Source organism: Tiliqua scincoides, chromosome 10, assembly GCF_035046505.1.
Source record: "Tiliqua scincoides isolate rTilSci1 chromosome 10, rTilSci1.hap2, whole genome shotgun sequence".
Taxonomy (NCBI): Eukaryota; Metazoa; Chordata; class Lepidosauria; order Squamata; family Scincidae; genus Tiliqua; species Tiliqua scincoides.
The window spans coordinates 20,613,545-20,640,434 of record NC_089830.1 but is presented as its reverse complement, the minus strand read 5'-3'; the positions used below and the strand labels follow the sequence as shown (position 1 = coordinate 20,640,434).

At 50.4% G+C, this 26,890-nt stretch overlaps 1 protein-coding gene across 3 annotated transcripts; it reads right to left on the bottom strand.

Annotated features, from left to right (window-relative positions):
* Nucleotides 1-1,963: 1,963 nt before the first annotated feature.
* LOC136661319 (leucine-rich glioma-inactivated protein 1-like) lies at nt 1,964-22,299 on the bottom strand. Of its 3 annotated transcripts, XM_066638452.1 has the most exons (9): nt 21,741-22,299; nt 15,614-15,685; nt 14,329-14,400; nt 11,535-11,606; nt 10,405-10,476; nt 9,310-9,479; nt 5,714-5,878; nt 4,509-5,014; nt 1,964-2,269 (listed from the first exon to the last, which is right to left on the bottom strand). In XM_066638452.1, exons 1-9 carry the CDS (start codon nt 21,932-21,934, stop codon nt 1,964-1,966), a joined length of 1,629 nt encoding a protein of 542 aa, XP_066494549.1. In that variant the 5' UTR covers nt 21,935-22,299. The 3 variants fall into 3 exon arrangements, with proteins under 3 accessions (XP_066494549.1, XP_066494550.1, XP_066494551.1); XM_066638453.1 differs by lacking the exon at nt 11,535-11,606; XM_066638454.1 differs by lacking the exon at nt 14,329-14,400.
* Between the last annotated feature and the right edge of the window lie 4,591 nt (nt 22,300-26,890).

Here is a 26,890-nt window from a genome sequence, read left to right as displayed (position 1 = left end):
TCTGGTGTGCTCCCTGAGGCATTTGGTGGACTATTGTGAGATATAGGAAACTGGGCTAGATGGGACTTTGGTCTGATCTAGTGGGGCTCTTCTTATGTTCTTACGTTCTTGTCCTAGAGTAACTCCCAAGTAAAGGGTAAGCACATTGTCAATGGGACTAGCTTCTCAATGAGTTAGAATTGGTGTATCAGAATCAGATACAGATTTTGGGGGATCTCAGGCAACAGCCATAAGGAGGAATGATGGTGGGTTCATTTTGTGCTGGAGCATTAGGAAGCCTGGGTGAGTGGCATATCTCCAATTTGCCCTGGGCTTCTGGGAAGCCTTGAGAAATGGGGCTGGGAGTATTAACAGCCCACTGCACAGTAAAAATGACCAGTCAGTCAATCTAATGGGCCCCTCCTTTGCCCGATTCTGCCAATACAGATGCCACCTCTGCATTTAGGAAGAGGACGCAATGCAAGAAATGCTACTCTTGAGCCCACAAACAATATACTATTTCTTTTATTTACAAAGCGCAAATGCGGGATCCCAGTTCATGAATGGGAGACAGAAGAGGTTATCGAGTCACCCATAATAGGAAACCTCTCATGCATTCTCAGCCCTGGCCGATCTCAGCATCCTCACAGTCCCAAGGAAGGGGGATAACTACGTTGGCATGTCCTCAGTGTAGCTCAGTGCTGCCCACTACTGGAGGACAGCTGACAAGTTTGAATAAACATGCTGGTTATTTACAGGTAAAGAATAAATGCTGTTCTATTTCCCAAGTCCACCTCCACCCTCTGGAGATGTTCCTGTCCTATATTCTCTTCTGTCTGCCTTTCATCACAATGAACCCAGCCTACCCTGTGCCCTCTTGTACATCTCTTCCCCATCCAGATGAATGGGGATGACCGATGTGCTTCGAGTTAGCTTTTGTGCTTTATTTGCATGGAAAATCTCGACACGGTGCAATGCCTAAGAACGGTAAGTAAAAAAAAGAGCCCAAAACTGAACTGAAAATAGCCATGAGAACACACTTGAGCACAATCCAGCAGGCAATTAAGGCTGTCAGTTTTATGAATGCCTGCTTGCGAGTCCCACTGAACGCAGTGGGGCTTTCTTCATCGGATCGGGCGCCTACCTCAACGAAAGCCTAGGATGGGGGACTTCGTTGGGAGGGCACTTTTAAGCATCACCAGTCTCCGCGTCACTTAACTGCAACCAAATTCTTTGGCTGGATTGTAGCCGGTAATTATAAACACACAGAGAGGCACATGCGTTTGAATAAAAGGAAGGAACCCATTTTGTGGCAACTCGGAGAAAGCAAAGAAATTCAGCAGAACTCAATGGGCAATTGTTTCTGCTGAACTTTACCAAGTGAGGAACAGCTGAAAAGAAGGGGGGGAGGGTAAACGCAAGTCAATAATCTTATTCATCCGAGTTACGATGAGAAATTAGATTTAAACAGCGAGGATCCTCTTAGGTGGGGGGGGGGAAATTATGAATTGGAGCAGGATTAGGAGTGATTTCAGGCAGGCTTTGCCTCTCCATATCAACATGCTCCACTCCCACCTACCCCCCCCCAAGGGTATTTGGTTTAGTCCCACACCAAAGCATGCAGACCTTGGGTGCTGCCATCATCAGCAGCCAAAGGGTCCCTTGATTCTTGGCTGGTGGGTATAAAGTGAAATAAAATATATCTTGATGACTCTTTCTGCTGCTGTCCTTGCCTGCTCTAGTGATTGATTATGGCTCTTCAGTTGCCTGGCTTTCACCCACTGCCTAGCTGTTACGCAGTGCCCTCCATCTTTGTGCCACTGAAGACCTGTACTCTCAACAGCATCTGCTTCCAATGCTGTTCCTCCTAGTGGCTGGCTCTGGCACTGCACTTCTCCCAGTGGCTGGCCCTGCACTTCCTGTTCCCCCCCCCAGTGGCGGCTGCCCCCTCCGCTCAACACCCCAACCCCATTGTCGCCAGGCTTCAGGCACTCAGATCGATGATGACATGCCGATAGATGTGCGTTTTGCCCTTGAAGCTGGAGGCAATGAGGAAGTCTTGGTTCTCAATGTTGAGGTGGGCAAAGGAGCGCGGGGCCTGGGTGTTCAGCTCCTGGAAGTGCTGGAAGAGCCCGGTGATGGGTTCGTAGCGGTACACCTGGCTGAAGGAGTAGTCGTTGCCTAGGAAGGCATAGCGGTAACCGGCAATGCTCAGCGGCTGGAAGACCATGGAGCCGCGGGACGGGATGTGTTGGACATCTCGGAACATGGAGCCGTCCCAGTGCATCACCTGGAAACAGCAGAAAGAAGCACTGTGAATGCAGGACACTGAAAGAGAAGACTTTGTTACCACTCGTGACAGTATTGGATGTCGTTCTCCTAAATACACCACACATCAAGACCAAGGAGAACATTAAGAAGAGCCCTGCTGGATCGGTCCAGCTTCCTGTATCAGGAAGAGATCATTCAGAGATCAGCTACTTCTAAAACCAGGGGGTTGCACATAGCCATCATGGCTTGCAAACTGTGATGGACTTTTCCTCCATAAATCTGTCCAATTCCCTTTTAAAGGTAGGTCAGGTGCCACCACCACATCCTATGTGTTTGATCTGCTCAGACCCAGAACTTGTTCTCAATGCGAAAACATTGCATGGAAATGTAAATGGCTCCATACAGGAAAGGAGATTTGACTGCAGAATAAGTTTCCCTTGTGAGATCATGACCCACACAAACAGACTGAATATCAATGAATAGCTGCTGGTGCTTATGTAGACTGTTCCACAAGCCCCGGATCGCACTATACCCTATGAAGGGCATTTCCATTTGCATGACAATGTGGCCACGTGTGACATCACCCAGTTGTCTCTTGGGCTGCCTGTGTGGTTAGATCATTAGATCATCAGGATCAGGAAGTATTAAGGACAGAACCTTTGAGCAGAGAGCATGTCTCACAGAGTTCCCCAAATCCACCCTAATCCATTTGAAATGAAGGTTGCAAATTTATGCACATTTACCGAGGACTAAATCCCAATGAATTTAAGGGCTTTCAGACTGACAGGTACTGGCGAGCTCTACACTTCTGTGTGCGTGGTGGGGTACAACTTCCGTGGCTTCCATGCATAAGCTCCAATGCTTCTTTTTGAAGCACTGAACCAGTGTGCAGTTTTGACATGAGATCATGAGATCTTTGCGCATGTAAATGCTGTTTTTTTTTTCTTCCCCCCAAAAGTATTTCCAATGCTCCATTCTGTGTTACAGCAGCAAGAGAATAAACATGCACAGTCTGCATCTAGCAGCCACACGCTAAAAAAAAATACCATTCACCCTTGCAGGAACAGCAGAGGCTCAAACTTGGGTCTAAGTCTTAGGAAGCTGCTTTAAAAATTGTCTCAGGGTTGGGGGGCTCAAACGATGCATTGCATGGATCATGTAAAATGGAATGGAAATGCTTGTTGCTTTTTTTTTAATGCAGCAGGTTCCAATTCCTGCAGGTTCCAATTCCAACCGTGGACCCCTCCCTATGCTATTGTCACCAGAAGAGAAACTTCCATGGACTTTTAGTAGAAGTTTCATTTCTACATAAAAGGTGGGGAGGGGCAAGATTCGTATTAGAACCATAGCAAGAGCAAAGCCTCAGAGACAACCCCCCATTCCATTTCTGCCTTATGTGTAGGCTGCAGGGCGGCTGCCCTCCCAAGGGATAGCTGTGCCCACCTCGCAGGGTTGTTGTGTGACTAAAAGAGGGGAAGGGGCCAAGTACACCACCCTGAGCTCCCTGGAGAAAGGGTGATAGATAAAATGTGAACGATAAATACCTAATTAAGACAACGGCTGTCTCAGCCAGTCCTGGTCCTCAACCCCAGCATCTTATCCAGGCCAAGAGAAGCAATGGATGGCAGAATAGAGAAGCAAGAAATGTTTTTTTTGCCATCTAGGCGATCCATTTCTACTATGGCAAAGGGAGAGAGACCAGTCAGGAGGAGGAGCCATTGGTACATCTCTGCCTTGGTCAGTTGCCCCTCCCCCTTTGCCCGGAAGAGCGGCCATTTAACAACCAATTGTACAGTTCAATTGTATTTTGCATATTTTCTTGTAAGCCACCTTGGGCTCTCTCTGAGTGGAAAGGCAGGATAAAAATTTCCAAAGAGATAAATAAATGCTCTCTGTATCCTGGGTCAGCATGTACCACAGATCTCCTGATATGGATTCCTCTGAGCAACGCAAAATACCATAGCTATCAGACAATGCTTGCCAGGTCTATACAGGAGAATTCCAGCTCAGTCTCTAGCCTGACCCCTCCAACTTGTTGCTCGGGTGGAGATTCAACAGCTCTCCATGCCTAGTGGTCTTCTCAGTGTATACTTGTCCTCCAGACCACCAAGAACTTGCTACTGTACCACCAAGAACTCTCATTAGGGACATGCTTTGATGTAAACCAAGCATGGAGACCGAGAGCAGCAGCTTCAACACAGTTTACTGAGCATGTACAGGTGCAATGCAAAAATCAGCGGCTATGCCACTGACCTCACCTTGGAATCGCCAAGGAATCGGGTCAGGCAAATGTACACGTCCTCTTTCACCTTGAAGTGCTTGACGGCATAGACATCGTCCATGTCAGGGATATCGGTGCGGCGCACAAACTCCTTCTTGTTCCATTGGTAGATGACTGGGCGTTGGGAGCTACTGGCCAGGATGAGATGGGGCTTGCCAGCGATCTCCAGGAATTCGGCGTCTGTGTCGCGGTACCAGGGATGCAGCGACTGGTGGGAGTAGAAGCCGTCACCGTTCCAGCGATAGAGGGTGGTGGAGCCGGCCTTTGAGCTGTCGGCCATGATAAAATACCAGTCGCCCTCCACGCGGAAGACCTCAATGTCATTGGGCTTGCGGATGCGTGAGCCCTCGATGGCCTGTGTGCGGCGGAACTGTCCTGTGGCTTCATCCTGTTTGTAGATGTGTGAACCTCCAAAGAGCTGGGCCACCACCACGTACAGCTGGCTGTCGATCACGAGAGGTTTGCAAACTATCGTAGAGGAGCCTGGGAAGAGGAAAGGGTGGGGAGAGAATGCTCTGCTGCAGCAGCTCTCAAGTTCTGCGTTGCAACCCACCGGTGGGGTGCCACTTGATTTTTGGCGGGTTGCGTAGCACCGGGGTAGAGCCTTCAATGATAATATGGGTGATGGCAAGGTCAGATATCTAACTGCTTAAGCCCCAAGGCTATTCAAAAATCAGAGCTGCTAATTGCCCTGCAAACAGCTCAGCTCCTGCAGTTTGCAAGGTGGCCTACAAAATGCCCTACAAAGAGCTCAGTTCCTGCAGCTTGCAAGCATGTATAAACATAGGGAGATAAATCTGAGTGTCTTTTTTCAGGCTATTATTACTTGTAAGTAAGTAAGTAAATAATTTCTCTCTCTCTCTCTCTCTCAAGTTTCGTGAACCTAGGTGGGTCCTGAAAGAGTGTTGTTCTAAAAAATGGGTCTGGGTGCTAAAATGTTTGGGAACCACCACTCTATGGGATCTGTTGCACAAGTCACAACCACTGACACAAGAGGAACACCAGAGGTGGAGAAGGCCCCTGAGAAGAATGCCAAAGAGTAGGTGGATGCCATAGGATTTTAGGGCAGGGCGCTCAGATAATCATTACAAACAACCTGGCCCGTTCATTCTGACCCCCAAGGATCCAAGGCAGAATCCATCTCCAGGAGCATCAGTAGGGGAAAAGGTACAAGAACCTTACCGGGAATGTTGGCGTAAGTGCGGAACTTTCCCATCAAACGGTCCCACTCCATGAAGCTACAGCGACCAGCAAAGGGTTGAGCAATCACCAACTTCTGCTCCTTGTGGTAGGTGAAGGTTTCCACTGAGAGCGAGTGGTCTGGCAGCGTATCAAAGAGAACAAGGTCTGCAGGGAGGATGAAGGACATTAGAGCAAGACCAGAAGTGGGAGGCCCTCCTCCTCCTCCTTCTGGGGCTTCTATTGCCCAGAGTGGAACTCAGTTGCTCTGCTGGGTGCACGTTTCATCTGGAGAGGCCAACACTCCAGCCCACCACTCTCCTGCACTCCACACATACTCTCAGTGGCGTTGCTATGGAGGTGCAGGGGGTGCAGGCTGCACTGGGTGACACGCACAGAGGGGGTGACACCACTGCTGGCCAAAAATTTTAAAAAACTCAGTATTTTTGAATAATACCATCATGTTATATATCATGCAGAATGCAATCGCATTGAAATATCTCCATGCTATCAAAAGTTATAGCCAAAAAACCATTGGGGGGTGGGGCAATGGTATATCACCACACCTGCCACTCAAGGTGTTGCCCCACCCACTGCATAGGAGGAGACCCACCATGGTGGTGACACACTGGCCTCCTGCACAAGGTGATGTAAACCTTAGTGGCGCCACTGCTTAACTCTTCCACCCCATCCCTCATTCATCTTTTTCCAATCCAGGGAGTGGAAGGAAGAGAAGAAAAGGTAGTGGATGCAAGTGGGAAGACAGAGGTGGGTACCCCCCTGTAGCCAATCTGCTGCCTGAGGCGACTGACTCAGTCAGACTTATGAATGAGCCGGGCTTGGCCCTCACACAGCACCCCTTGTGGAACCAATGCTTGGCTGGTTGGCAACCTTCAGTCTCGAAAGACTATGGTATAAGCCTGCAGCACCCAGTATTCCCAGGCGGTCCAAGTACTAACCAGGCCTGACCCTGCTTAGCTTCCGAGATCAGACAAAATCAGGCTTGGCTACGCGGCAGACATGGGCACTTGCTGGCTGTGTGCAATTGGCACAGTCCACACAATGAATGGAGCACAATAGCCATGTGGCGTGGCCTTTGGCACAGAAAAGCAGTTCATTCATCCATCTATTCATTCATGTATTTTTGTCTCGTTCACTCAAAACACATTCAAGGTGATGTGCGTCCATTCAGTTACGCAACTCTCCTAAAATTATATCTCTCTTGCTGTGCGATCCTGAGCATGTCTGCTCAGAGGTAAGTCACATTATGGTCAAAGAATCTACTCCCAGGAAAGTGGGGATAGGATTGTAGCCTTACTGTGCAATGCTAGGCATGTCTAGTTAGAAGTAAGTGTTTTGGTGGGACTTTCACCCAGTTATAGAACCCTGCTGGATCAGGCCAAGAGCCATCCATTCCAGCTTCCTGTATCTCATAGTAGCCAACCTGATGCTCCTGGGAGCACACAAGGCAAAAAGATACCTACCTACCTCCGGCTGCCACTCCCTTACACCTGGCATTTAGGGATAGGCCAGCGATTTTTCAACCTTCTTCATCTCATGGCACACTGACAAGGCCACTAAAATTGTCGAGGCACACCATCAGGTTTTTGACAATTGACAAGGCACACCATGCTGCCAGCGGAGGGCTCACATCCCCATTGGACCTACTAATAAATGACCTTCCCCAAATTCCACTAGTACAGCTGTGGACCACTCGCGGCACACTAGTGTGCCACGGCACAGTGGTTGAAAATGGCTGGGATAGGCTGCCTCTGAAACTCAGAGGTTACACACAGTCATCATGGCTTGTAACCTGTAGTAGACTTTTCCTCCATAAATCTGTCCAATCTCCCTTTAAAGGCATCTCAGCCTTATGCAGTTAAGTGCATATAGAAATGCAGCCTTATACAATTTAGGGCATAATCCTAACCCCTTATGTCAGTGCTTTCCAGCACTGACATAAGGGCAATGCAGCTCCGAGGTAAGGGAACAAACATTCCCTTACTTTGAGGAGACCTCTGTGAGTGACACCCAACTGCAGATAGCAACACATGTCCCATTGGCACTGCTATGCCAGTGCTGGAAAGCACTGACATAAGGGGTTAGGATTGCGCCCTTAGGCTACAATCCTATCCACACTTTCCTGGGAGTAAGCCCCATTGACTATAATGGAACTTACTTCTGAGTAGACTTGCCTAGGATTGGGCTCTTAGAGTCCTGAGTTCTGTGTCAAAACATAACTGGGGATCTTGCTCTGTGTTCCGCATTCAGGAGCCTGGTTGATGGAGACACAGGACAGAGCCTTTCTGCGGTAGCATACAGGTTTTGGAACTCTGCACCCTATAAGGCAGTGATTTGCAACCTTTTTTGTCTAGTGGCACACCGACAAGGTGCTAAAATTGTCAAGGCACACCATCAGTTTTTTGACAATTGACAAGGCACACCATGCTGTTGGTAGGGGGCTCACATCCCCCAGTGACTCTACTAATAAATGACCCTCCCCAAACTCTCACGGCACACCTGCAGACCATTCGCAGCACACCAGTTTGCCACAGCACACTGGTTGAAAACGGCTGCTATAAGGCCTGACTGGCCTCTTCTCAACAGCACTCTGGCACTGAGTAAAGCCTCTTTTCTTTCACTGGACTCTTGGACTGATCTCATCCTTTTCACCGCCTTCTGTGGTTTAATGATTTCCTGCTACCACTTCTCAGTTATTCTGATTTATTGATGCAATTTGTTTGTCGTGGACTGTTGTGGGTTTCTGAAAGCTGCTTCAGGGGACTTTTGGGGGCAGGCTGAAAGGTGAGGGGGGAGAGGAGGGGGTTATAAAGGGGTCAAAAGAATAAAATAAACCCCAGATTTACCCCGTGCAGAGCCATCCACATTTTGTTTGTTTGGGGTTTAACGATCCCTGACCATTTTCAAATAATCTGCTTTGCTGTGGTTTGGCTAATTAGAGCTCTTCCCCTTTTCTCTCTGCAGAAAATGCTTTGATGATGATGATGGCATGCATCTGTTCGGTAAACAAGAATTCCAAAGAAAAAATATTGCTGATTTGTGCTTCTTTCTTGCTTACAAGGATGACTCTTATTGTTGCTCTATCACACTGGGTCATCTTTGATCTATTTGTATGTGCTGGTTTATGTTGGCCATGTGTTTTCCTTTGCTTTTTCAAGGCTGCCTGAGAGTAAGTCCCATTGACTACAGAGGAACTTACTTCTGAGAAAGCACGCCTAGATTTGTGATACAAGTGGCTAGCGAAAATACCATAGGTAAAGTGTGAAGAGCCAAGGGTGGTGTAGTAGTACTGGATTTAGACTTAGACGTAGAAGATCTGGGTTCAAATCCCTGCTTGGCTGTGAAGTTTCCTGGGTGGCCTTGGGCCAGTCATTGTGTCTCAGCCTCGTCTACCTTACAGGGTCATTGTGTGGACAAAAGGAGGGAGGGAATTGTAGACCCCACCCTGAGCAACTTGGAGGAAGGATGCATAAAAATGCAAAAAAATAAATAAATCTGAACACATACACAGAGAGAGAAACAGAGAGATAGAGAGATTAAAGGAAGGAACTTCCAAGAGGACCAAAAGAGCACCGTACCAGTGGTGATACAGTTGAAGCCAGAAGGACGGAGTTCGCGGAGGTCCGTTTGGTTAAGCTCGGCAGGTGACTGGCACTGGATGGGCTCGACCAGGGCATTGGTCTGCCTCACCCACTCCACCAGCCATTTCAGTTTGCAGTCACAGTGGAAGGCATTTCCCCGCAAGTCCCTGCCAGGAAAGAAGCTGGATCGTGATCATACTCGACCCCGATCTACCAGAGATAGGCACTGGGCCAACTCTCCCCCTACTAAGAAAATCTGGGAACCCTTCCATTCCCCCTCCACTAGAAGCAGCCTCCCCCTTCACCTTGCCTCCCTCACTCTTCCATTCACTTCTCTGTCCACTTTGTGCTCTTTCCGTACCCTCAGTCTTGCATTCTGGCTCACACCCTTGGTCATACAATGCCTCTGTTTTGTCCACTGGGCTCAGATGCTAGCAATGTCTTCTGAAACACGTCTGAACCTCCCATACCTCTCTAGAATTTCCATCTCTATTGGACGTGCATGTTATCGTATTTTTCGCTCCATAAGACGCACTTTTTCCCCCCAAAAAAGTGGGGGGGGAAGTGTGTGCGTCTTATGGAGCGAATACTGGGGGCAAGGTCTGCACCGGGGGCAAGGTCCTCATTTGCACAGGCGCCACAGGGGGAGGGCAGGCGGAGAACAAAGGGGGCAAGGTCCTCATTTGCGCAGGTGCCACATGGGGAGGGCAGGCTTACTTTAAAAGTAAGTTTTCCTCTTCTAAAAACTAGGTGCGTCTTATGGTCAGGTGCGTCTTATGGAGCGAAAAATACAGTATGTCACGTGCCTAGACCTCAATGCTGGTGTATGGCTTTCCTTTCACCACCACCACCCCCATAGCCACCTTTCCAAATAGACATATTTGCTGTTTTCAAGGCCTGTGGAGGACAGATGATTAACACTTTATGGAAAAACTGGACAGTATGTAAAACACTCCAATAAATCTAGGTATGTATGCTAAAACACTCCACAAAATCCAGTAAGGGAGGAGACTGCATTGCTGAATTCTCATCATTCCCGCTACCTGTGTCTGTTACCCTTTTTGCCTCTCCTTCCCCCTGCCCCACACTCACACTGTGGTCAACGCATCCAAGCCCCGGAAGAGGTGCCTCGGTAAGGTCTGCAGGCTATTGTTGGCCAAATTCCTGCAGGGAAAGAGGAGGAGAACTCAGAGGGGAGGCAACAGGAACGCTGGTGGATTCAAGCACTTTGCGGGTCTGAATAAGGTAAGTGGGAAGGAAGCTGCAGTGGATTTGGAGGTAGTACAGCGAAGGTATGAAAGGGGTGTGCATGTAGAGCCTGGTTTGGTTGAGACAGTAAGCCTGTTTCTAGGCTGTACCAATTCAAAATGCAGGTAGAGGGATCGCAAAACTGACAGCTCTTTCTTATATGAAAACAAAGCAAAACCCCTCCACATCGAGATCTAGATGCATACACCCTGCAACACTGGTTTTCCATGTGCAGAGATTTTTTTGCGGGGGAACATACCATGAGGGGAGACGGCCCCCTCTCCTCCATAGCTGGAAGCAGTACTGCTCAGACACAAGTTCACTAACCCCAATGAGAACCGGGTCCATGTCAAGGTAGAAAGACAAATGGTTAAAATGTGTTATGGTGATGCTTGAGTTATTGGAACAGGAGCAGCATCTACACCGCAGAGACGTTGGGAAGGGTATGCTGAATAACAGCAAGATGGGAATAAAAGGGAATGGAGGGAGGATGGTGAATACTGGATGTAACATCTGAAGGAGGTAGGATTGTGAGGATCTGGGTCAGGGCAAGACTACCAGGTGGCTGAGATGGTATGCCAAAGGCTGCCATTATTGCTACTTCTGCCCCCATTTCTCCTCCTCCCACTCTCTAGTTTGGGGGGGGGGGGAAGAGAGAGAGAGAGAGAGAGAGAGAGAGAGAGGAATGACATGGATGAAAACATGTGGAGGGGAGGAGAGTGGTGGGCTAGAGTGTCTCCCAGGATACACACAAGTCCACATTCTTCCTCTCCTCCACACTTCCTCTCCTAAACTGTTCCCCTCCTCCTTTTCAAATCCAAGAATTATGAGGAACAGGAGCAGTCAAGGCAGGCAGGCAGATGAACGTGGGAACCTCTTAACAAGCCACTGCCTGAGGTGCCTGCCCCAGTTGGCCTCATGGATGGGTCGGTCCTGCTCTAAATGGGAATCTGGGGTGACCAAGAATCACTCACAGATGAAGAAGGCCTTTTAGACCTCTGAAGGCATTCTTGGAGATTGCTTCCAGCTTGTTGTGCTCAATGAACCTGCAAGGGGAGACAAGGAAGACCTCTTAAGTCGCAAATGGTGGAAGAGAGCAGTAGATATACACTGGAAGGAATGCTAAGACTTCCAATTCCAGAAGGGTCATGATTACCCTTGTGCCTTTAAGTGTATGTGGGTGAGAGTCTTTCAGTCTCTTTAGGAGCCTGCAGTTGCAAGGATCACCTATAAAGTCATGGGATTCTAAGTTCTTCTTCCAAAAAGGAATCTCCTATCGGTACCAATGGTAACATTTTTGCTTGTGAAATAGCAGCCATGTGGGGAGGGCAGGTGCTAAGCTGGACTAGAACCACAGGAGAGGGAAAGTCTTAAAATCTCCCACCCAAGCCATGGTCCTAATCCAGATCAGGACTGGGTAGTGGCACCCAGTCTTTACCCCTGCTAACTGGTAAGAGGCACTTTTTCAAGTGGGTGCTCCTCTTTTATTCAGCAGGGGGAGAGTAACTGGCCCACCTCCCCCCAGCAGTGTCTTTTCTAGTGGCTGTCTGCTGGTGTTGCATCTTTTTAGATTGTGAGCCCTTTTGGGACAGGGAGCCATTAGTTATTTGATTTTTTTCTGTAAACTGCTTTGGAAACTTTTTGTTGAAAAGCGGTATATAAATACTGTTATTATTATTATTACTATGTACAGCTGAAAAACCACGCATCCAATCGCACATCTAGTTTGGCCCTTGGAGTCACTGAAGTGGGCACAAAACAGTGAACAGTCGCATTGCACAACAGAGGTTATATCTGTTACACAGATTGACTTAACAGGCCTTCCCTCTCCTCGAGGAACATAAACCAAAAGACGGGGCTGGTGGTTAGGGATTTCTAACAGAAATCCCTGTTAAATTTCTATCAGATTCCCTGTTAAAAACCGCTCAGCATCCTCAAACTGATAATTCCAAACTACAATTCCCAAGAGCCTTTGAAGGCAGCCATGACAGTTAAACTAGCATACAACTGCTATAAATTGGGACTGCAGAGATGTCCAGCAAGGGTACCTAGGGAACAGAGGCGAAGTTGTTCCAAGCAGTGTTCCTGTCCCCCTGCGTGTGGGTCTCACTGTGTGCATGAACCCTGGGCTCACACGCTACCTCCTCTACCCTAGTTTTCTCCCAATTTAGCGGTAAACTGTAATTAGCCTGCAAAATCCAAACTGGGCAACAGATAGTGCCCTCAAACCAGAATCGTAAAGCCTGGTTTGAACTGGATTTGTCATTCTAGTGTGGACATTGCAACAAACTGTGGTTTATTGTAAAATCAAAAGCGAGGCAGACAATCAGAGTCAGCAAGGGAAGAAAGAAGAAAGTGCAGGAGAGCAGGCATCCCTCACATGGCCTGGGGGGAGCACACCAAGTAACATTTTCTTTCTGTATAAGCCCTTGTATGGTGGTTTTGATAATGGGCAAATAGGGTATTTGTGTCCTGGTCACATGCATACCATTCAATGGCATCCCTGGACATTCACAACTGGTTTTTGGGGGGGCGTCCCACTCATTTGCATCCCACTGTAACTGAGCGACCTATAACTGGGCAACAACCCCATGTTATACAGTTTCACCTTACCAAATGCTGAAGCCTCTACTTCCACCCTTTTTACAATGGTAGGGGGCCACCTTCTAGAGCATTTGTTAAGCTCCACATTCATCACATCCAGACCATTCTGATGGTCTTGTGTTCCCCTTTACCTGGCCTTCAATAAAAGCCAAGGCACATTTGTCTCCTCCTGAGTAAACACACATGTGTGGCTCCATTTCACTTTCCATAGGGTTCCATACAAGTAATGTCAGCTGGGAGGAGTGACACTTCCTTCTGGAGTGTTTTTGGGGCCTGCGTTCACCAGATCGGGACCATTCTGGGGTTGGGGTTCCTCTCAGCTGCCCTTCAAAACGGACTGGTGCAAGTTCACCTACTCTTGAATAAAAACACTGGTGTGGCTCTGTTTCACTTTCCATAGGGCAAGATACATTTTGTCAGCTGTCAGTTTGCAACCACCTCCCCTCTGCTGAACTCTGAGGCCTCGTTGTTGGGCCACAAGTCGAGGGATATCCAGCACAGAGGAGGAAGCATCAGATATTGGAGATGTTGACGAGTCCTTACAGTCACCCAGCCCCAAAGACTTCAAGTTAAGATTCAGGTTCAGGTTCAGTACATGGTGAAGAAGGTCCCCTGGAACCTAACCCCATTTTCCCCATAAACTCAATGATTCAGTATCCGCTAATTTGATATCTACTACGTTTTCCAGGAACCTAATCCTAGCAGATAACAAGAACTGACTGTAAATATATCTATATTGGGACACAAATGTCCGGGACGCAAAAAGAAGGGATGCAAATGTCCAATACTGGGATGCATTTGACCAGGATGCGATTGTCCAAGACACAATGGTCACTCTGGCAAATAGCTGGACATATATTGCAATTAACCAGTTACATAAATTAAAATGAACCAACTAAAGAGCAAAGGATTAATTAAGCCTCTTTTTAAATGGGCTGACTGTCTTCTTTCAACACAGGTTCAGGTTATACTCAGCACTCTCCCACATATTCATCAGAAAGCCTTAACCTTTGGACTGCCTCCTAAACTTACTCCTGAACTCCTGTTTCTCACAGTCCCGACACCCTCCCCCTGGCGTTCAGAAGCAATTTATGATACACCCCACCCGACACAATACACCCCCTCCAACACCCTCCCTTCTCTCACCCATCCATGCACACTCACAGATACTCCAGATGGACGAGTCCCACAAAGGCGTCGTCCCCGATCAGTTCCAGGGAGTTGTATGTGATCAAGCTAGGAGGGGTTGGGGCGGCGGGGAGGGAGGGAGAAGCAGGCAGGTCAGACACCGGGAACTAAGAAAGGGGCAATCACGTTTTGGGGTGGAAGAGAGGTGGGGAGGAACTCGCATCCCAAAAGATCATATCCTGCATCAAAACAAGCAGGTGGGCTTGGGACTCGGTAAGACAGGATGACAAAAAAGCTTGCTATTGCTACTGACTAGGGGAGTGAGGACATGTCTATGCCTGACACACATGCTGTGTGGGCTATGGAGACTGGTTGGGGGCTGGGGGTTATCCCACTGGCATTGAGATTGAAGTTCCAAACCTCAGTCTTCAAACTGACCCCTGTCCTGCCAGTGAGAGATCCTAAGGTCTAAGTGGAAATGTAGGCTTTCCGTTCCCATTACCCATCCTACTTGATACAGCTGTCTCTAACAGGCATGCTAGTTCCCCAGTTACAAGTTGGTGCACAAACCAGTCATGAGCACCACGTGCAAATTCATTTGCACATGCATGGAAAAGCAGGCTCATAACAGCACATGGCTCCTAATTCTTTCCCATGCACCACACACATCAAACGAGGGGCCCCCCGATATGCTCACAGTCAATTTCACAATCCTTCACAAAGCACCAGGGAAACAGTACAAATTCACTTGTGAAATGCACAAGCAGAGGTGTGCAGACTGTCAGATAGATCACATTCAAAAATAAAATGTTAGTCGATTAACTGACTAACGAATGTATTAAATCTGCATTCATTTGCACATGAGAAAATTGAGCGCTTGCAACAGATATAACCTTAGGAGAGACATCTCCTTATTGCTTTCACAGACGTTCTTATGACTGCAGATTTTAAGAGAACCTGTGTTTAATTTGTTTTTAGTTCGCAAATCAATTAGGAGAAACTTCTTATTCAATTAACACGATTAACTGCTCCATTTAGCCAATCAACCAATGAAACGCTGCAGCTTTGATTGACTGATAGATGGATGACACTATAGACATCCATACGTTTGTTTGCACGCTCAAGTTGAAGCGAGCACCAGTGAAAAAGTACAATTTCGTTTGTGAACGCACAAGAGGATTCACACTCACCGGTTATGCAAAGAGACACAGGGTTGGGAAACAGAATAGATTTCCACGCACCATGCTCCCAACAAACGATGGATACCTGAACACATGCTCCCCACCCCACCCAGTCCAATGCCAGGTTTCAGGGTCCTTACAGCAATTGAAGGGATGGTACATGCTGAAAGCTGCCCTGCAAGATCTCGGTGAATCCTGAGCGAATGAGAGACCTGCAGAGAGAAAGAGAGAGAGAAAGAGAGAGGCAAGCTGGATGTGAGGATGGGTACCATTCTCAAGGAGCATTGGCACAGCAGCAAGACCCCAAGGATGCATGATCAGCCCTGCCATCAGCCCCTGAAGCAACATTGTCCCAGGCCTGAAGTGGCTCAGATGCCCATCTTGACTGCAGCTCCACTAACCAGCTCAGCAAGAAACAGCTTCCTGGAGGCATCACATTTCTCTGCTTGCAGGAAGAGTAGTTGCTACAGATATATCTCCTTTTTGCTTACTGCAGCCGGGCTGTAGGTGAATCCGCTAGGCTAGCTTCTCCCCGGGGCCTCTCTTCACAACTCAGTGTTGACCCACCTGGAGGGACCCACTTGGTTTCTCAGCATTCCCCCAGCATTCGCCATGGGGTATCTCCAGCCTACGTCGGGGATCCAGGCTCAACCTGCCACTTAACCCTTGAATGCCAGCAGAAGAGGTCACTGCTGAAGACACTTCCAGGCCATGTGTCCTAAGCACATGGGTGACAGGCTGAGGTTCTCCGGGGGGGGGGGGGAGACCTCCAGAGTTCACATCAGCATAATTAGGGAGGGTGGCAATTGACCACCAATGATGTCAAGAAATATTGTCCATCGCCAAGAGTTGGAGCAGGTCATGTACGACAAATAGATCCCACTGGCACCTGCAGTAGAGTACTGCTTTAAAGGACAACCTGCTCCCCAAGTGCCAGCAAAGGACTAAAGAAGAAGAGGAAGAAGGGATGGGGGGGGAAGATGGGGATTATCCAAGGAGAGAAACCCCCTCCCCCAGCTTTACCAACACACCAGCCAACCAACTGAGATCTTCCACCACTGCTCCATAACTGGCGGGTGGGGGGAGGAAAGATTGCTTGCACCAACCCCCCCCCCCCCCCCCACAGGCCAGCTCCCATCACAGCCCATCCATCTAAAAGTGTCACCAGGATGAATTCTCCCCAGGGCTTGCTGTAAACATTCACACACACGCAGAGATTCTCCAGCTCCCCTCCACATGAGTGTTCATCCTTAGATCCCAGTTCAGCCCCACTTTCAGGGAACACACACAGAGCCTCCAGCTCTCCCCCCCCCCAAATGTCCATCCTTAGATCCTAGTCCAACCTCACTTACAGGGAACACACATAGTGCTCTCTCTCCCCCTACCCCTCCAGCGGTCTCCATCCTTAGATCCCAGTTCAGCCCCACTTACAGGGAATACACATAGAGCCTCTAGCTCTCCCCCCCTCCATCCTTAGATCCCAGTCCAGCCCCACTTTCAGGGAACACATACAGAGACTCCAGCTTCCCCCCCCCCACAGGGGTCTCCATCCTTAGATCCCAGTCCAGCCCCACTTACAGGGAACACTCAAAGAGCCTCCAGCTCCCCCCCAGGGGTCTCCATCCTTAGATCCCAGTCCAGCCCCACTTACACACACAGAGACTCCAGCTCCCCCCCCCAGGGGTCTCCATCCTTAGATCCCAGTCCAGCCCCACTTACAGGGAACACTCATAGAGCCTCCAGCTCTCCCCAGGGGTCTCCATCCTTAGATCCCAGCCCAGCCCCACTTACAGGGAACACTCAAAGAGCCTCCAGCTCCCCCCAGGGGTCTCCATCCTTAGATCCCAGCCCAGCCCCACTTACAGGGAACACTCATAGAGCCTCCAGCTCCCCCCAGGGGTCTCCATCCTTAGATCCCAGCCCAGCCCCACTTACAGGGAACACTCAAAGAGCCTCCAGCTCCCCCCAGGGGTCTCCATCCTTAGATCCCAGCCCAGCCCCACTTACAGGGAACACTCATAGAGCCTCCAGCTCTCCCCAGGGGTCTCCATCCTTAGATCCCAGCCCAGCCCCACTTACAGGGAACACTCATAGAGCCTCCAGCTCTCCCCCCAGCCCAGTCTCCATCCTTAGATCCCAGCCCAGTCCCACTTACACACACACAGAGACTCCGCCCCCCCAGGGGTCTCCATCCTTAGATCCCAGCCCAGCCCCACTTACACACACAGAGACTCCAGCCCCCCCCCCCCGGGGGTCTCCATCCTTAGATCCCAGTCCAGCCCCACTTACAGGGAACACTCAAAGAGCCTCCAGCTCCCCCCAGGGGTCTCCATCCTTAGATCCCAGCCCAGCCCCACTTACAGGGAACACTCATAGAGCCTCCAGCTCTCCCCAGGGGTCTCCATCCTTAGATCCCAGCCCAGCCCCACTTACAGGGAACACTCATAGAGCCTCCAGCTCTCCCCCCAGCCCAGTCTCCATCCTTAGATCCCAGCCCAGTCCCACTTACACACACACAGAGACTCCGCCCCCCCAGGGGTCTCCATCCTTAGATCCCAGCCCAGCCCCACTTACACACACAGAGACTCCAGCCCCCCCCCCGGGGGTCTCCATCCTTAGATCCCAGTCCAGCCCCACTTACAGGGAACACTCAAAGAGCCTCCAGCTCCCCCCAGGGGTCTCCATCCTTAGATCCCAGCCCAGCCCCACTTACAGGGAACACTCATAGAGCCTCCAGCTCTCCCCCCCAGCCCAGTCTCCATCCTTAGATCCCAGCCCAGTCCCACTTACACACACACAGAGACTCCGCCCCCCCCAGGGGTCTCCATCCTTAGATCCCAGCCCAGCCCCACTTACACACACAGAGACTCCAGCTCCCCCCCCCAGGGGTCTCCATCCTTAGATCCCAGTCCAGCCCCACTTACAGGGAACACTCATAGAGCCTCCAGCTCTCCCCAGGGGTCTCCATCCTTAGATCCCAGCCCAGCCCCACTTACAGGGAACACTCATAGAGCCTCCAGCTCTCCCCCCAGCCCAGTCTCCATCCTTAGATCCCAGCCCAGTCCCACTTACACACACACAGAGACTCCGCCCCCCCAGGGGTCTCCATCCTTAGATCCCAGCCCAGCCCCACTTACACACACAGAGACTCCAGCCCCCCCCCGGGGGTCTCCATCCTTAGATCCCAGTCCAGCCCCACTTACAGGGAACACTCAAAGAGCCTCCAGCTCCCCCCAGGGGTCTCCATCCTTAGATCCCAGCCCAGCCCCACTTACAGGGAACACTCATAGAGCCTCCAGCTCTCCCCAGGGGTCTCCATCCTTAGATCCCAGCCCAGCCCCACTTACAGGGAACACTCAAAGAGCCTCCAGCTCCCCCCAGGGGTCTCCATCCTTAGATCCCAGCCCAGCCCCACTTACAGGGAACACTCATAGAGCCTCCAGCTCCCCCCAGGGGTCTCCATCCTTAGATCCCAGCCCAGCCCCACTTACAGGGAACACTCAAAGAGCCTCCAGCTCCCCCCAGGGGTCTCCATCCTTAGATCCCAGCCCAGCCCCACTTACAGGGAACACTCATAGAGCCTCCAGCTCTCCCCAGGGGTCTCCATCCTTAGATCCCAGCCCAGCCCCACTTACAGGGAACACTCATAGAGCCTCCAGCTCTCCCCCCAGCCCAGTCTCCATCCTTAGATCCCAGCCCAGTCCCACTTACACACACACAGAGACTCCGCCCCCCCAGGGGTCTCCATCCTTAGATCCCAGCCCAGCCCCACTTACACACACAGAGACTCCAGCCCCCCCCCCCCGGGGGTCTCCATCCTTAGATCCCAGTCCAGCCCCACTTACAGGGAACACTCAAAGAGCCTCCAGCTCCCCCCAGGGGTCTCCATCCTTAGATCCCAGCCCAGCCCCACTTACAGGGAACACTCATAGAGCCTCCAGCTCTCCCCAGGGGTCTCCATCCTTAGATCCCAGCCCAGCCCCACTTACAGGGAACACTCATAGAGCCTCCAGCTCTCCCCCCAGCCCAGTCTCCATCCTTAGATCCCAGCCCAGTCCCACTTACACACACACAGAGACTCCGCCCCCCCAGGGGTCTCCATCCTTAGATCCCAGCCCAGCCCCACTTACACACACAGAGACTCCAGCCCCCCCCCCGGGGGTCTCCATCCTTAGATCCCAGTCCAGCCCCACTTACAGGGAACACTCAAAGAGCCTCCAGCTCCCCCAGGGGTCTCCATCCTTAGATCCCAGCCCAGCCCCACTTACAGGGAACACTCATAGAGCCTCCAGCTCTCCCCCCCAGCCCAGTCTCCATCCTTAGATCCCAGCCCAGTCCCACTTACACACACACAGAGACTCCGCCCCCCCCCAGGGGTCTCCATCCTTAGATCCCAGCCCAGCCCCACTTACACACACAGAGACTCCAGCTCCCCCCCCCAGGGGTCTCCATCCTTAGATCCCAGTCCAGCCCCACTTACAGGGAACACTCATAGAGCCTCCAGCTCTCCCCAGGGGTCTCCATCCTTAGATCCCAGCCCAGCCCCACTTACAGGGAACACTCATAGAGCCTCCAGCTCCCCCCAGGGGTCTCCATCCTTAGATCCCAGCCCAGCCCCACTTACAGGGAACACTCATAGAGCCTCCAGCTCTCCCCAGGGGTCTCCATCCTTAGATCCCAGCCCAGCCCCACTTACAGGGAACACTCATAGAGCCTCCAGCTCTCCCCCCAGCCCAGTCTCCATCCTTAGATCCCAGCCCAGTCCCACTTACACACACACAGAGACTCCGCCCCCCCAGGGGTCTCCATCCTTAGATCCCAGCCCAGCCCCACTTACACACACAGAGACTCCAGCCCCCCCCCCGGGGGTCTCCATCCTTAGATCCCAGTCCAGCCCCACTTACAGGGAACACTCAAAGAGCCTCCAGCTCCCCCCAGGGGTCTCCATCCTTAGATCCCAGCCCAGCCCCACTTACAGGGAACACTCATAGAGCCTCCAGCTCTCCCCAGGGGTCTCCATCCTTAGATCCCAGCCCAGCCCCACTTACAGGGAACACTCATAGAGCCTCCAGCTCTCCCCCCAGCCCAGTCTCCATCCTTAGATCCCAGCCCAGTCCCACTTACACACACACAGAGACTCCGCCCCCCCAGGGGTCTCCATCCTTAGATCCCAGCCCAGCCCCACTTACACACACAGAGACTCCAGCCCCCCCCCCGGGGGTCTCCATCCTTAGATCCCAGCCCAGCCCCACTTACAGGGAACACTCAAAGAGCCTCCAGCTCCCCCCAGGGGTCTCCATCCTTAGATCCCAGCCCAGCCCCACTTACAGGGAACACTCATAGAGCCTCCAGCTCTCCCCCCAGCCCAGTCTCCATCCTTAGATCCCAGCCCAGTCCCACTTACACACACACAGAGACTCCGCCCCCCCAGGGGTCTCCATCCTTAGATCCCAGCCCAGCCCCACTTACACACACAGAGACTCCAGCCCCCCCCCCGGGGGTCTCCATCCTTAGATCCCAGTCCAGCCCCACTTACAGGGAACACTCAAAGAGCCTCCAGCTCCCCCCAGGGGTCTCCATCCTTAGATCCCAGCCCAGCCCCACTTACAGGGAACACTCATAGAGCCTCCAGCTCTCCCCCCAGCCCAGTCTCCATCCTTAGATCCCAGCCCAGTCCCACTTACACACACACAGAGACTCCGCCCCCCCAGGGGTCTCCATCCTTAGATCCCAGCCCAGCCCCACTTACACACACAGAGACTCCAGCCCCCCCCCGGGGGTCTCCATCCTTAGATCCCAGTCCAGCCCCACTTACAGGGAACACTCAAAGAGCCTCCAGCTCCCCCCAGGGGTCTCCATCCTTAGATCCCAGCCCAGCCCCACTTACAGGGAACACTCATAGAGCCTCCAGCTCTCCCCCCCAGCCCAGTCTCCATCCTTAGATCCCAGCCCAGTCCCACTTACACACACACAGAGACTCCGCCCCCCCCAGGGGTCTCCATCCTTAGATCCCAGCCCAGCCCCACTTACACACACAGAGACTCCAGCTCCCCCCCCCAGGGGTCTCCATCCTTAGATCCCAGTCCAGCCCCACTTACAGGGAACACTCATAGAGCCTCCAGCTCCCCCCCCCCGGGGGTCTCCATCCTTAGATCCCAGCCCAGCCCCACTTACAGGGAACACTCATAGAGCCTTCAGCTCTCTCTCTCTCTCTCTCTCCCCCCCCCAGGGGTCTCCATCCTTCGATCCCAGCCCAGCCCCACTTACAGGGAGATCAGGTTCTGGGGCAGCTCCTGGGGGATCTCCTTGGCGCCCGCGCACAGCGCCGTGTCCTTGGTGCAGGTGCAGCCCAGCTTGCACTTCCACTTGGCGGCCCTCCGGGGGGTGGCCGGGCCGGCCAGGAGCAGCAGCAGGAGCAGCAGCGGGGCCCCGGCCCCTCGGAGAGGCGGGCGCCGGGCCATCCTCCGGCCCCCGGGGCGCCTCCGGCTGGCTGGCGGGCGTCCTCCGCGGCGCTGGTGGGTCTAAGCCCGCCTCAGCCTCCGCCTAGGGCCATCCCTGCGCTCCTGCCGCTGCGCCCATCAGCCCCGGCTGCCGGGCCAGCTGCCTCCGCTGGCTGGACCGAGCCTGCTGCCTCTCCGCCGGGGGGACCTCCTCCTGCCTGGCCAGCGATGCAGGATCGGGCCCGGCTGTCTGAGTGATGGTGCTCAGGACCATTCGAGTTCAGGCGGGACCAGCCCGTGGGTCCCTGGGGACAGGCTCGGTCCCGACGCCGGCAGCCTCCGATCTCGCGAGCATCCTGTCCCCGGCCACCCCCTGCCTTCTCTCTCTCGCTGCTCGCCTCTTGTCTCTCTGCGGATACGGCACTGTGTCTCTCGTACAAACAATCTCCCCCCCCCCCCCACGGCTGCCAACCAATAGAGAGGCAGAATCCCGCCTGGCACACAGCTACCAGTCTACAACAGAGAGATCTGGGGGAGGGGGCTTGTATACCCACATGGGGGTGGGAGTGGGGAGTGGATTTCTTTGGGAGGTGGGGGGTTTGTATACCCAAATTGGAGTGGGAGTGGGTGGTGGATTTCATTGGGAGGAGGGGGGGGGAGGATAGATAGATAGATAGATGGCCCACCTGACCAGCCCAGTGGTGGTGAAGGGCACCATGAGCTTCTGGCAGGCTGACACTGGGATGGATAGACATCTTAAATGGACGCCCTCTGAGCATGTAAAAAGTAGTTTTTGTTTATAATTATCACAGGGGTTGCAGTGAGGTCAGCAGAGGGAACAATTGCCTCTTGGCTGAAGTGCTGGCTTCTTTCCTCCTCTGACACACTGCCTATGCTTAGAAGCCATAGTGCAGTGTGGTGTAGTGGTTAGAGACATGAGCTAGGAAGATGCACATTTGAATACCTGCCCAACTGTGAAACTCTCCTAGCTTAACCATTGATTTGTGGCATGTATGCTTGCAGAGAATTTTTTAACATAAACATGTGTCCACCCACCCAGTCTCAGCAGACTCAGACTGAGCATGTTTGGATTTATATGTATACAACCCCGATCACAAGTTTGTTTGTTTTTTGGGGGGAGGGGTATCAAAAAATTTTTTTAGCATATACTCTTTATCATTAAGACAAGCAAAAATCAACACAATAAACCCTTATCAAGGTAAGTAAAACAAAATCATATGTGCAAAATATATGAGAAACACCAGCAGATTATATCAAAGCATTGCTGAGGTTATTTTCCTGAATACATATCCTCCATCTAATAAATTATTTTCATTCATTTAATACACCACTTACTTACCTGCCTATCTACCAGCATCAGACTGGCCATGCGATGCATACTTACTCAAAAGTAAGCCCCATTGAATTTCGTGGAACTTACTTTCACGTAGGGGTTTCAAAACTCTTCACCCTGGTGACCCACTGCATCATTCCTGGTTGATTAGGGACCCACCGAGGGCAGAGCGCTGCAGGGTAAAATGGCGCATGACCAGGAAATTACTCCTGGGTCACACTGGTGCATATTATTGGCCATGTTGCACCATTATCTCAAACTGTGAGACCGATGGGTCGCGACCCAATTTTTGGACCAGGAAGCTGCAAGGTGGTCCAGGGCGCAATGTGGCGTAACATGGAAGTGAAGCGGGTGGTGTGCCAGAGACTTCCAGGTCATGCGCCATTTTGGCCTGCAGCTTCTTGGCCTTGGCGAACTTAAAACCCACCAAAAATCAGGTTACAACCGACCTGTGGGTTGCGACCCAGAGCTTGAGAAACACTGGTGTATATAGCAGGGGTCTCCAAACTACAACCCGGGGGCCACATCCAGCCTGCCACAAGATTTTATCTGGCCCTCAGCAACTTAAAATATTTTTTTCCCAACCGCACAGTCAGTTAACATATGCAGTTCCATCTGCTGCCCTCCTTTCCATATGGCCAGAGTGGTTAATCCTAATTTTCATGCACCTGGACCAGTGTTTCTCAAACTGGGTCGGGACCCACTAGGTGGGTCATGAACCTATTTCAGGTGGGTCCACATTCATTTAAATATTTTATATTTAATATATTAGACTTGATACTACTATGGGATGTGACTACATTTGGGGAAATGTTACAGACCTGCACTTTTAACAAGCTACTATGTATATTCTTTCAACCATGATAATCAATGGGACTTACTCCTGGGTAAGCGTGTGTAGGACTGCAGCCTAGGATTGTTAAAAGTCTTCCTGCTTGATGATGTAACTTCTGGTCATGACATCACTTCCGGTGGGTCCTGACAGATTCTCATTCTAAAAAGTGGGTCCGGGTGCTAAATGTGTGAGAACCACTGAATTGGACCATGTAGTTTAAGACCCTCAAAGCAAAATTATTCAATGTTAAGCTCACACCGGCTCCATGTTAAGCTCCATGGATTGTTGCATGTTGACTTTTCAACAATGCCATAACATTATTATATTATTATAATATTATATTATATTATATAACATTATTATATTATATTATATTATATATTATATTATATATAATATATTATATAATATTATAATATTATATTATATTATATAACATTATTATATTATAATATTATATTATTATTATAATAATAATAATAATAATAATAATAATAATAATAATAACAACAGTATTTATATACCGCTTTTCAACTAAAAATTCACAAAGCGGTTTACAGAGAAAAATCAAACTAAATGGCTCCCTGTCCCAAAAGGGCTCACAATCTAAAAAGATGCCAAGGAATACCAGCAGACAGCCACTAGAACAGACAGTGCTGATTGCAGTGATGTAATAGTGTCATTTTTGCACGAGTAAACAAATCATAACAAATTGGGTTTCGCAACAGATCAGACAGAGACAGATCAGAAAGAGACAGTGAGTGGCTCACCGCTGCCTTATATAAAACTATTTTGGGGGGCCCACGAAAATGTGTAAAATATACAATGTGGCCCTCCTACTGAAAAGTTTGGAGACTCCAGGTATACAGAATGGGAATCCAAGTCCATCCAGACCTGATAACAGGCATCTCAAAGCTGCAAACTGAACATTGCTTGTTAGGTAACTAATTCTTCGACCCAGAGGTCATGCATGATGACATGGAGGGTGGTGATATGTGCGGCCCACACACCCTTCCACATGTAGAAAGGCACCAGTTGATAGGCTTATTCAGTCATCACTTTGCAGCAATAAATGTATTTATTTCTTTAAATGGTTTCTGTCCCTCCTTTCTCTCCAAATGAACAGTCACATGCCACAATTCTACCCATTGCTCCTTTCCGGATTGTTCTTCATTTGTTTTCAATCTAATATATCCCCAAACATTTGCTGTCTTCAGACCATACCACATCCTTTCCCTGGCTCTTCATAAAAACATGCCAAAAACCTCAGCCTGTGTTTCGTTCCTTGAGATGTTCCCCTGTTTACTTTTCTCCATGGCAATATCTGATTGTTCCTGAGGTGCCAGCCTCTTGCTTTCCAGCCACCCACAAATCCTGGAAATGATTTCACTATTCTTTGGACTTACAAAAAAAGAGTCTTGACAGAGTGGAGGGGCAGGATAGATCAACAGCTTCCAAGTGCCCAGGAATGAAGAGCTCCCCTCCCATGGTGTGTGATTTGGCTCATTTCCTCGAGCTCTCTTTCGCCCATAATTCTGCCCCGGAGTTCAGGGTATGTGCCAATCTCAAATGGCACCATTGAGAACCTTGGTTGAGTTGCCAGATAGTTTGGTTACTCTTAGCATGCAGGAGCTTCTACGTTTAGGATGAGAGGAACAAATTTGCTCAGAAATATGAATAAATACAGGTTTGTGTGCTTAAATTTATTCTCTTATATCAGTGTTTTTCAAACTGTGGGTTGGGACTCACTAGGTGGGTCGCTAGTCAATTTCAGGTGGGTCCTCATTCATCTCAAATATTTTTTTTATGGTAGACTTAATGCTACCATAATATATGACTGCATTTGGAGAAATATTACAGACCTGTGCTTTTAAAAAGCTGCTATGTATATATTTTTTTAACTATGATAGTCAATGGGACTTACTCCTGGCGAAGTGTGGGTAGGATTGCAGCCTAGGATTGTTGAGTTTCCTGCTTGATGTTGTCACTTCCTGTCATGTCATCACTTCCTGTGGGTTCTGACAGATTCTCATTCTAAAAAGTGGGTCCTGGTGCTAAATGCATGAGAACCACTGTCCTATATAATACAGGTGAATAGAGCTGGCCCATCCATTAGGCCAACTGAAGAGGTTGCCTCAGGCAATTGCTTTCCATGGGAAATCTTGTTACCCTGCACATGCCTGATCTCGTCTGATCTCGTAAGCTAAGCAGGGTCAGGCCTGGTTAGTACTTGGATAGGAGACCACCTGGGAATACTGGATGCTGTAGGCTTACACCATAGTCTTTCAAGACTGAAGGTTGCCAACCAATCACATGCCCGCTCACCTCCACTGGAGCAGCTCCTCTTCCTACTCCCTGGATTGGAAAAGGATGAAGGGGATGGAATAGAAGGAAGTGTGGATGAGAGGAGACTGATAGGTTAATGTGGGCATGTGCTCTTAGATACAGGAAGCTGGATGGGCCTATGGCCTGATCCAGTGGGGCTGTTCTTATGTGCTCTTCTGCTCTGACTGCTTCTTCCTTTTCCAAACCAGAGCATGGAAGAGTAGAAGCTGGCACAGCACCGCAGGTAAAAAGGGGGGGGCAGCATTTGGCCTCAGGAGCTGGGTGGTCTTGGGCCGTTCCTGGGGATAAATCTAATTGTGAACTATTCATTCAGTGATGCAATAAAAACAATAAGGTGTTCAAACACTGAATTGAGAAGACCACTGCAGGTTTTTCCCCTCCAAACTTCCCAGAAGTGGGACCCACCGCGCCTTCATGAGCACATATTGAAGCAGGACTTTGT